Below are 12,012 nucleotides of genomic sequence, written 5' to 3'. Positions count from 1 at the left end.
CTGTCTGGTTTCTAGACTACTTTTTCTCTTTATTTCGCAGAGCGATCTTGCTGGGCAGTAGTTGAGCGCTTTGCATGACATTGACCCTGTTACATGGATAATCGCACTTTTGCCGATAGGTTTCTCTGCGAGCAAACTTTTATTTCCCTTTGGGTGTCTGCTTTGCACTGATGGCGGCCCTCTTTTACTTTTCAGTTTATATGGCAAGAAAAGTCTGGTTAGTTATGTGAAACTGTTTTACTTTTCATTTTCAATTTATGTGGCAAGAAAAGTCTGGTTAGGAGTTTACAATGCTAATAGCTCTAACTTGAGCAAACGCGAGACCCATTGCATTGTAAATGCTTGTTTTTGTTATGCAGGGAGTGCGTGGGCAAGCAACAACATAGACGAGGGAAGGAGGGTGTGGATAGAGGCAAGCCGCAACACAGACAAGGAAGGGAGTGAAGTTTGGGGCAGCTGCAACATGGATGAGGGAGGGCAGGGGGCAAACAGCAACACATATGAAGGAGGGAGAGAGGGTACGGGCAAGCAGCAAAACAGATGATGTTGAGCAAGCAGCAACAATGGGGAGGGACATAGAGAGGGGGTGAGCAGCAACATGGGGGAGGGAAGTAGAGAGTGTTTGGAGAAGCACAGACTTGGATGAGCGAGAGAGGGAGGAACATGAACTGGGAGAAGTACACAAGTGAGTCAGCTGTAAAAGACACATTCTGGTCTAGTGCTTAAACACAAAGGAAAAAGTAGCTTCTAACAAAATAACCCATGGAAGGACACAAGTAATGTGTCAATGCGTCCATATTCCGGGTCAGTGACAAACAGTTCAAGAGATAAAATAGGAAATAAGCAAATGAGAGTGGTAAAAAAATCCAACCAATGGTAACCAATAGATGCCATCTAAATCCACTTTATAGAAACACAAAAACTCCCACAAGCGACAGAGAATGTGCTGTATCAGGCAAGAGCTTAACAGGAAAGTGAACACAAAGTGGCAAGCCCAATACCCTCGAGTTTACTGTTTGCCCAGTGGAAACTATTCTACATTCTGGAACATTAGCTTTGCTTCATCTCTCTGGTAAAACAGACTTATTAATAATGAACAGTTAGAGCGCCATATTAGCCTCACAACAGCCATGTGAGTAAAAACAAGATGAGAGAGAAACATGATGAACATTATTCGTAAAGAATTTACACATCTATGATTTTTTCTAACCTTTGATGAGGGAGGAGTGGGGGTTGCAACATAACTTTATTGCAATGGTGCTCTATGCCCCGTGCAGCCCTTTGCCCTGCTCCCATTGTACTAATGATGGGTAAGGCAGTGGGGACTGCAAAGACTCATTCATTTAAATTCCCCAGGCAGGATTTGGTTCTGCAAGTCATTGTACACAGCAGGAAGGGCAAGGATCAAGGTCTGCAAGGGGCAGCAGAACTTTATGCCTGCTTTGCTTTCAAATGTGTTATCATTATAGCACAGAACCTGGGTCAGGATGCCATAAACAGTGGCAAAGGCTAGTCAACAGCTTCACCATGCCAAGGTCAAGCTGCCCGCAATGCTTCCCATGCTATGATGCTGTATTAAAGCAATCTCGGATTTCGTAATTCAACATGAAACTAAGTTACAAAACTGAGTTAACTGCACAGAATGTCACTGAGTGCCCCTCTAACACAATCTAAATCTAAACTCAATGAGCCTTTGGTTGTGTAACTGAGCTCCATTTCGAGTCAATTCCAGTATATTTAGGTCAGTCTTGAGATCACAGCTGTTTGAAAGATTACTGCTATCCATGCAGGAATGTATACAGAGATGGCTTTAGCTTCTACATAGTTGCATATTTCTCTGCCCCCCGATGTTATTGCTGTTCGGTGAATCAGTACACCATCTATAATGTGCTCCCGTTGCACTACATGAATTGCATTGGTTCCAACATGTAGCAGGGGACTGTGATGGTAAAGCAGACGCCAGGTAGGAAAGAAGACTTCTCCCATTAAAAGCACCGCTATGTGCACGTTAATATTTGTTGCATAAAGTTGCCTTTGTAACCTGGCTGTTCTGCTGTTTCGTTCCCGTTTTGTAGCTATGGAAGACACTCTAATTAAAAGTCACACTCCATACTGAATTCTTCCAACCCAAACTGTTTTTCAAATAGCTAGAATTTGTTTTGAGTTTAACTTCAAGAAGGATTTTTTTTGCAAATGGTTACAGCGAGCTTTATAAACCGCGCTCAGTGACGCTTGCCATCAAATGTAGGCAAATGGAAGTCTGACAATTTAGCTAGTTAGCCAGCAGTTTGTGCAGATAACCTTTTTTATCACCCTGGGATTCAGCTCTGACTAATACAACACTTTAGCTTCCAGTAGCTCTTGGAGGGAGGTGTTTGTTTATTTTCGTAGTGGAGAGATGTGAGTACAGCGTTACCTGGCATGCTTATTCTTCTGGTTACGCATGGAAGGAATGTATTTATTCGGAATGTGCCTGAGAAGCATTGGTCTGGAAAGATAATCTGTGCAAGTCCTCTTCTACAATATCTGCATGGGACCAGAGGCGCTGTCCCTTGTTTCTGATGTCTACCATGACATACTGCATTTTTTAGCTACACTAGATTGCTGCTCCTTGGCACCATCCACTTCCCAAATGTAATCTTGCTTCTGATACATGAGAGGACACTTTCACTGTGATTAGCATTTCGATCCACAGTAAAGCACTATGCAGATGTTTTAATGCATTTGCGCATTAAAGCTAAAACGTCTGGCTCTGGCAATGCCTGTTGTGTTATGCAGCTGTCCTTAAAATCAGGTACAGGCCTGGCCCTCCTGATGTTTAAGCTCTCCGAAATTATATTCCAAAACAATGGCACTGGTAATGAGTTTAACAGCAATTTCTACACATCATGAGTTGGTGAGTAAAGAATGAGTATTTCTTAGAAGTAGAACTTTGAACTGAATATTCAGAGGAAATAATCCGTTTTGCTTTGTAGCTAGGGCTGTGCTCAACAATTACCTCTACATTCATACATAAAAAAACAAGTACGACAAGCACGTGACACAGTAAGTGCCAGTTGAATCTCTGTGTAATAACCGGAGAACATCAAATAGAATGATTACTAAATTTAGAATTAACGTCTTCATTTTAAATAGGCAAAAACATACCCTTCTTCTTGAGAGGCCAATGAATTCTGAGACAGTTTTGCCAAGTTCTTTGCATATTCTTCTTCAATTTTTATCCTGTGTGAACAAAACATGTCCTTAAGGTTGGAGCTCTGAGACAAAAGTATGCAATATCAAACAGCATAGGTGACGCATGCCTTTGTATTCCAATAATATTTCACGTAGTAGTACTTATCAAGCACATCTCTGTGTCACTGATCTAATGGTGTAAACCCTTCCTCCCTCGAATCACCATGGGCCAGGGCCACTGGGCCTGCAAACTGCTGACTGAATGTTAACCACGTTAAGCACTGCCATACTCTCAGTGCTCTCGTTAAACGTAGCCTACCCTACACGTTTGGTTTACACGGATGGGAAAGACGATCCTAATACCTGTTGAACTACTGTGTGTGCCACTGTCTCAAGCTGAGTTGCTAATTTTTTGTTAAACTGCGAGAAAGGGTATTCATTGATCTGCAGCTCAGTGCATCAAAACTGCTTCAGAATGCAGGTTCACGAGCAAAGGGGCAGCGCCATCACCTGGAGTGAGAGAATTGTCCGACCTCCTAGATTGACAGCTTCAGTGCTGCAACAGGCACTGTGGACAGACTTCCTCATCTACAGTTTTGTATTTGATCCTAGAGAAGAGGTCTGTGTTTTTATGTCCTCCTTCAGAGGGCCCATCTGCGGTATTCAGAAGCATGAATTTCAGAGTGATAAACACAAATTAAAGGCTTTCCAGAGAAAGACAATCATGGATAATGGTTTTAAATAAAAAATAACTCCCAAATGGAGTGTGTCAAGAATCACTGGAATGGGCGGATGGGGTGTGATGCGAGATTCACAGATGGGGTTTGATTCACATTCCTACAGAAAGAAACAATGTAATGCAGGAGAGCATCTTTCAGAAGCATGTGACCCCTATTCTAGAGGTCAATATAAATGAGGGGGGGAAGGCTCAGAAACAACATTCGAAATAACGTAAGCAAAAGTGCAGAAGACAAAATTACTACATTACTTCAAAAGTGACCAGGAAAAAAAATGACACTAACATCACAAGGGTAAAGCTGGAGACCATAGATGATCTATCTGATAAGTGTTGACAGGACAATTGGCAAACTAGATGCACCAGATTTTCGGTGTAAAGCAGTAAATTATTTTCTTAATACAAAACCGAAAGTAAACACTCCTTGAGCTTTTATCACAATTTAGGAACTGACACACAGCAGTTTCCTAAGTAAGGACATATGGGTTTATCTTATTACAGGTGGGCGACCTGCCCTTATGTGCACCATGGTGCACCTTTAACTGGGTGTGCTAGTTGCAGACTGGGTCTCTATGCCTCATCACAATGGATGTGCGGCCACAAACTCGCACTTTCCCTGGGGGCAGTGCATTAGCGGAAGGAAAACTGACTATTTGAAACCACCACTTTGACTTTCACTGCAGGCAGACACCCGGCCTACTTTTGAAAAGGGTGGCAGACATCTCCTACAATCAGATACAGAAAGGGACTGCATCCACCTGCAGTGGGGTGTCTGTAGTGCCCACAGGCCCTCTTTTCCACCTTCCAAGGGGTGCACCGACTGAGCATCACCTCTGTGTGGAACACAGTAAATGCGTCTCCTGGTGGTCTCTTTTAATCTGTGCCTACATTAGAATTCCAGGGAAGACACAGAGGCAAAGTGTTTTCTCATTTGCATGTGGCCACACCCCTATGCAAATGATGGAACACAGCTTTAGAACTGCACTGGTGCTACATGTCTGCAGCCCTCTCTGTGATACTAAAGACCCAAGGGGCGCAAAAAGCAGCTGCAAAGGCCCCCTTTTCCCTGTGTTCCTATGATCATTTAGAGCACATTCCACAATATTTTTCCACTTTGAGCAAGAGAGAAATATTATATAAAATATCTACCAAAAGATTCACAAAGCATTTTTATACCTGAGGGAATAATGGCAGAGGCCATATTTGATCACCATTTCACTAAAATAGGCCATTTCCCGAAGGAAAGCCAGCATCTGCATACAGCATTAAGCATTCCACCAATGCACAAATATCAATCACAGTCTGATTTATGCGTTACCTCTCTCTGATAAATTCAGCCATTTCTTTTTGCATCTGCTTGCCCTTGAGTTGTTTTTGAAGAAGATCTTCAAATCCAGATACAGTGCTATTTCCTTGAGGATCCTTCTTATCTGCCTGTAAAAGGAAGAGGCACTTTGACACATCTATACATTTAAGCAAACTACAGAGGATAGCAACTAAATCAAACTTAACACAGCACATGATCCACTTTACAAATATTCAATTTTAGTGTCCACATCCCCAGCACGTAACTATTAGACAGAGACCCGCAACTGGTACAAAATATTACATCAGGATCATACGATCTGTAATGTGGAGTGTCCTCGTGTTTATTTTCTGAAGTACAATGCCTAATGTAAAATATAGAGCTACCCGATTCAGAAAATGACAGGCACTTCTGCTTTTCAGAAGATTTTTGTGCTGTCATTTCTGTTACCTCTCCACTTTCTAATCTTATTTTTTATTACCTATGATGACGGTTGAAATGCAAGGGTGAGACATGAGTTCTGCCCTTTTTAATTCCACTGGATTTTTCGCTTTCTGGACTACCTTGTTTATAGATTTTCTGCTGTGAATCTTAGTACTTGAATCTCTCTCGCAGTAAACCCTGTTCAAATGGATTGCTACCCAGCAGTGAACACCTTTTAAGATAAAGTCCACTATTGAGCAGTTAAGGTAAAATGCTCTGAGCTGGTTGCACATGAACATGTACACACGTACACATGCATGTGCACGTTTTCAGATGGGTATGAGACTGCTGTGTAATTTAGCCTGGTATTCTGTGGACCCTTCATGGATTGGTGGTGACCTGTGCAGGCCTAGGAATATTAGTCAACATTAATAGTGTGAGTATGAACACGTCTCGTGCTTCACAGAAGTATATAGAGCACTTCACTGCATTGAGCTCTATGGGTGAAATCTGCACTAAAGTACATTTTCCCCACAGTTAGTCCTGGAGACTAGTTTAATGTACCAACCTTGTGGTAAATCAGGATATCAAATGCAGCTCTTACATTAACTTTCATATACCTGCACTTCTTGTGGCACCTCAAGATCTATTATTTTATCAACTCATAATTAGATTTGAGCCTTTGAACCATGTTACTCAGCCATGGTAGTCACTCAGCTGGCCAACTGGAGTATAAAATGCTGGTCTACAGAATAGTGCCATTTGGCAGTAATTAGATTAGGCGTGTTCCTAGGAGAGGAAAAGGTGAGGAAGGAATCTGCATGTGCTAATTACCTTTCACAGTGCATTTAGCCACAGAAACAAATGAAGATAGCCAGTCAATCTCAATACGTGCAGCCTTTGAAGTTTTGGAGGGAAAGGATGATGAAGCTCTCAGAGAAGGTATTGAAGGCTCCATCTTAGACATTCCCCAAAATTCTGTGCAGGAGGCTTGGGGCAGGGATGGAGGGATGATGAGTCACCATAGGATTGGCCAGAAGTGCCTATCTTCTTGAATTCCCCAGCCCCACCTAAAAGCCCTGTACAAGGGAGAGACATTTGAGAACAGTATATTCCTGGGAAAATGGCACCAGAGGAATGCTCAGCTGGATGGAACAAGATACTGACTCCTGCTACAAAGATGGATTCAAGGACTTCTGACTTCACTTAACACCCAAGGACTAGGATTTGTTCCTCCTAGGCCAATAGTTCAGATCCCCTTATCCTTTTGGCAGACAGTAGAGGGGCGGGCCTGCTGGTGGGGACCCAGAACTGTTCCCCTTCTCTTCTGCAGACCAGAACCTACAGCAGTGTGACAGGCAAAAGGAAGAGGTCCCCAACTGCTGCTGACACACAGGTGCCTTGCAAATAGCTAGGAAGCTGTAGGACATGGAGAGTGCAGGAAAGGAGGGCCCTCTGCTTTCGAGTACTTTGAGGTGCTGCTGAGGTAGGCCTTGGACCCATGAGAAGTGCCAGGGCCCCAGAGAGGGAATAGGTCAGGTGTGAGAAGGTACAGCAATAAAAACAAACTTCAAGGATTGGAAGCATTCTAGAGCCGCTGGGGGCTGAAATACACGCTTCTGAAAATGTTCTAGTGACCATGAGGACTGAAATACATGCTCCCAGCGATTAGAGTTGGCCATCAGTCGCAAATTGCACTGCACCCCAAAAATTGCCCAATGTGTCCTGAAAAAACAAAAGAAGAGAGGTGTTTCCTCCGAAGGACTGAGTTTGACTGAAACATGAGTAGTGACCTGAATTGCCAAAAATCTCCTGGCAGTGTTTGTTGTAGGTGATGGTAGATGGGAATGGCCACCACACTCAGTATAACTTCACTTGCAGGGAGGCCAGAGCACCGGGAGCAAGATAGTATGTCTCTTCCATTTGCATGCCGGTGTCTGGGGTGTCGGGCATAGGCACATTGCAGTGACCTGCCCACACTGATTATGGGTGAGAGAATAGAGATACTGGCTTCTGGGCGGACATAGAACAGTGTCAGCAGCATGGAAGTAGTCCAGGCCATGCAGGGTTTCTGTTGTGATGCACAACAATGCATCCCATAGCAAAATGGAGACTTAAGGGCAACATGGAGGCACAATTAATAGTGTACAGCTCTGAAAATATCCTGTATTATTTATATGAAAATACACTACTCTATCCGTAGAAACAGCCAACTTCTTTGAGATCTACTACTCATTAATCTTTCTATCATTTTTTTCTTACTTGGGTCTGTTATGAACTCCCACCAGTGCTTTTCACTGGAAGACTGACCTGCCTCGGATCCTATATATCCATCAAAATCACAAGACAAGACGCAAGTCAAACAACCAAGTTTACATACTAGCATGTAGGCTAGCTCTCCAGCCACACACAACAAACGTATACTAAATCGATGAACAAAAAACACAACCGTCAGATACCCTGCCTGAAACTGACTGGAAACCAACCAGTCAAACACAGCATCAGGCTCGGGTCTCCAATCCTCGAAGCCAGATTGTGAATGTACCTACCCAGAATGGTGCTGCAGGGCTATACTGATGGCAAATTATATGCCATGTAAATACGTATAACACAAAAACTTTTCAAGGGTCTCATTCTAGATGGTATTGGAAGTGCTGTCCCGCTTCGAAATTCATTCAGATGCATGTGACTAGAGGGAGTGTATGATGATTCTAGATAGTCGCTAGCATTTTCATTTTTCAAACAGATGCGAATATTCATAATTTCACTAAAAAGGGCTACACTATTAAAAACAAACTCCCCCAGAAGTGAAATTAATTAACGATTGAACTTTTGGTAATAGACGCATCCTGGAATCAGTAAATATCTAAAGGTTAACAAGTCACCTGTGCAAGGCACTGGGGACTAAGTGTAGCTCCTGACACCCTGAAACATAGTCAGCTCCTAGAAGCTTCTTCAAAAGCATGACCTAAGAGAACAAGTTTTTTTAACAGCATGTCCCCATTATTAAGGAGCTTTCTCCTATTATAAGTTACACTGCTCCCTACACTTGTCTGTCCCAGCACGACCCTAAAATGCCTTGCTCAAGTGGCCCTGCCCTGTATCCTTTATTTCTATTTAGATGCAAAAAACCATCATAAGAGAATATAACTTGGCGTCTCATCAATACATTTAAGTGCTCCTTAGAGATAGCTTCAGCTGGCTTACAAAAAGTCATACAGATATATATGTAGAGAGAGAAAGCGAGAGAGAGAGAAAGCGAGAGTGACCTTCCCACAACTGAGCATTGTATATATCATTCACAGTTTCATTAGCGGATAGTCATCAGTCATTCAGCTATACAAAGGAGCTTACATGGCAGGTCTCAGTGCTTCTGCAACAGTGGGTGTGCAGAAAGCTGTGCTATTATCTGCTAACAGCAACTACGCTGTGCAAAAGCTTATCGACTATAAAGGCACACAGGGGCAAGCTAATGTAATTCTCCGAAAATGATGGTTTTGGATGGCTTTATTAAAACCAAAAACATAGGGACAAACTTCAAATTACAAAGGGCCATCGACAAAGAAATACAAAGTTCGGAATGTAATGAAGTGTAATAAGTAGTTGACTCCACAGTTTCCACCAATGTCGCACCTATGTTGGAGAAGGAATTCACAATGTTCGGACTTTCTGAGGAGATTAAAATTGATAATGGGCCACCCTTCCAAGGAGCAGATTTCCAAGACATGCTGAGGAGATTAGGCATACATCACCAATGAACGGCACACTTGACGCATCTAACTCAGAGCTCAGTCTTCAGCATTTTCTGAGGGAATACCAAGGAACCCTGCTGTGCACTATGCAACAGCACCCGTGGTCGCTATTGTTCAATGGAGAAAGACGTGACAATCTATCCAGCGTGGCATCCCTCGCCCTATTGCCCAGAAGATACCCAGGAAAGAAGATGAAGAACAAATGCTGGAGGAAGCAAGAGAAGACGTGCCACAACACAGCACCTAGACCTCGGTGTTCAGGTTATCATTAGGGACAGGCGGCCTAGCTAAAAGTTCAGAACGCCTTTTGAATCTGGGATATGGAAAATCATCAGTGAGGCTGTCACCCCGGTCACTGCACAGAAGGGATTTCAGCATGTGACCTGGAACGTTTCATGATTCCGGAAGGCAATATTCAGTGAATCCCTTGTAACTAATTCGGACCTCATTGATACTAACTGGGAACCATCACTGGATGAACAAATATCAAAAGAGCCAACACCCTATTACCCCATCCTTGGACAGACCATGCAAGGGCATCAGTTGGACAGCCCTCCTAGGGTTCAGGAAGAGGCAAGCTGTTCTCATCACCAGTGGTATGGTCTCTGGTCCAGTCCACCACCATGTCAGAGACTAAGGGATTTTGTATGTTGCCTAATTGAACATTAACCCTGAGCTGGGGAGGGATTTAATGAGCTGCGCAGCCGAAGGCGGTGTGACAACTCATTGTTTTCTTTGCCCTGGATGTGCAACTAATACATCCTCAGACCAGTCCTAGCCAGAGGCTATAAATAAATGGGGGAATGACAGCACAGGGTCTTCCACCCAAAGTATACACCGCTTCTATAATTATTAGCTGCTCTCTTGCTGTGATATGGCTTGTGCAGGGTAAAGGTGGCTTTGCCATTCAGGCAACTAAAAGGACATACTGACCTAAAAAAGGGACTGCAATGGTAAAATGCTGAGACTTCAAAGACTGGTTGAATATAATAATTGCAGATATTTGGGTGGTTTTGTCCTTTGCTTCATAGTAGTGCACTAGCTTAGACCTCACAATGTTCCACAAACAAGGTCTCATGCACTTCTAGTTTGTCCTTTCCATTAGTTCTATTTATAAAGTGCATGTACACCAAATGTTTCATGGCGCTAGAAGAAAATGTAAGTGACCAGTTGGCTGCCATGTGCACTATTTTAAGTGTTTATGTCCTACTACGAAGCAGTCAAAAACATGCTTACAATAGTTTATCAACCTTTTTGCCCATACTATACTCAGCCTTATTTGTCTGCTGCAGGAACAGTTTCCCCTTTAACCGGTTTATTAGATTAACTCCTCCTACCGTCATTTGCTACTAATTATTTCTCTGTGGGTTCCTCAACAATCTTGTAATGTATCAGTTTCTAACTTCTGCACATTATATAAATGTGCAACAGAAGCTATAAGTTCAATTCTGATGGCTGTTTGATCTGCCTTATAGTTTGTGGCTGGGGATACAGAGCCATATAAAATGGATTGTATACAACATTAATTGGTATGCAATCTCATCTCTTTAGCAGGTGCTTGGTCATGTAGTAAATATTCTTTGTAGTTTCGTCTGTAATACTGCCCACTAAATGTGGGTGTGATCAACAAAAGCTTCTCATGGATGACTAGAACTGGGGAGATCTATACCCTTCAGGAACAAAGGACTTTGAGAAAAGAGGAATTGCTAGCTCACTATATTCTCCTGTTTGCTTCAGTATTTACACCAAATGCAAATATGATCTGACAGGAAAGTGAAGGTGAACATGAGATGACTTATGGGCTCGATGAACACTGAGGAAATACAACCAATATTGGTATCATAAAGCAACATATATAGTTGTCACCAAAGCCATTAGCTTCAGACTGCGAAAGAGATATTGAACATTAGTCACACTTTTACATACATAGGGTTAAAATAGGCCACTTCTGTTCTGATCCTGTTCCAAAATAGATGATAACTGACTATGAGGTAAGTATAGGAGTCCTGGTTCCAAATGAAAATTCAGTTAAAGACGACTGCGTACGACTACCTTCTATATATTGTTATGAATCAGTGCAGTGGAGGGGGCTACTCTTAAGAGCAGAACTATGTCAAATGACAAAGTCATCAAGTGGGGGTCCATCCTCTGCCACATAAAGAGTCTTGTGTATTCTGAGTTTTTAATAGCTTTGTGCAAAGTACAGTGGGAATGCACATTCTCGCTATTTCCAATGTCTTTTAGTGTTATATGGCCCTACATTAATGAGACTTGTCTTCATGGGCACAGGGTGTGGCTTTCGTGAGTTTGCAGGTGAATGTGGTAGTGCACAATAATTGTATTACATGTAAGTGTATTCGTTCAGTACGTAACTTCACAGTGGTTGTTTCAAAGTCTTGTGTATTAAATGTCCTATAGGTAGTAACTGTCTTGAGAGGATATGTATTGGGTCCAGTGGGTGAATGGTATAGTGCTGGTGTGAATGTACTTTGTTTAGGATGAGGGTTTGCACACAGGTCACCAGTTCTATTTTTATTTACACTGGCATTGAATGTGAGTTTGTGTCATTATTCTTTAAATGTCCTTCCCCGCTCCCCCCTCACACTATTGCATGGCATTAT

The 12,012-nt window shown here is 42.6% G+C and overlaps 1 protein-coding gene across 1 annotated transcript in view; it reads right to left on the bottom strand.

Moving 5' to 3' along the window:
- GAS7 (growth arrest specific 7) overlaps positions 1-12,012 on the bottom strand; it is a 1,110,982-nt gene that overhangs the window by 247,206 nt on the left and 851,764 nt on the right. Inside the window, exons 7-8 of the mRNA XM_069200411.1 lie at positions 5,229-5,344; positions 3,148-3,222 (exon numbers count right to left, since the gene is read on the bottom strand). Coding sequence (XP_069056512.1) covers positions 3,148-3,222; positions 5,229-5,344 — 191 coding nt within the window. The remainder of the gene's footprint in view (positions 1-3,147; positions 3,223-5,228; positions 5,345-12,012) is intronic.

This window comes from Pleurodeles waltl, chromosome 7 (genome assembly GCF_031143425.1).
Source record: "Pleurodeles waltl isolate 20211129_DDA chromosome 7, aPleWal1.hap1.20221129, whole genome shotgun sequence".
NCBI classification, from domain to species: Eukaryota; Metazoa; Chordata; class Amphibia; order Caudata; family Salamandridae; genus Pleurodeles; species Pleurodeles waltl.
The sequence above is the reverse complement of the archived record's forward strand: the minus strand, read 5'-3'. Positions and strand labels throughout refer to the sequence as shown.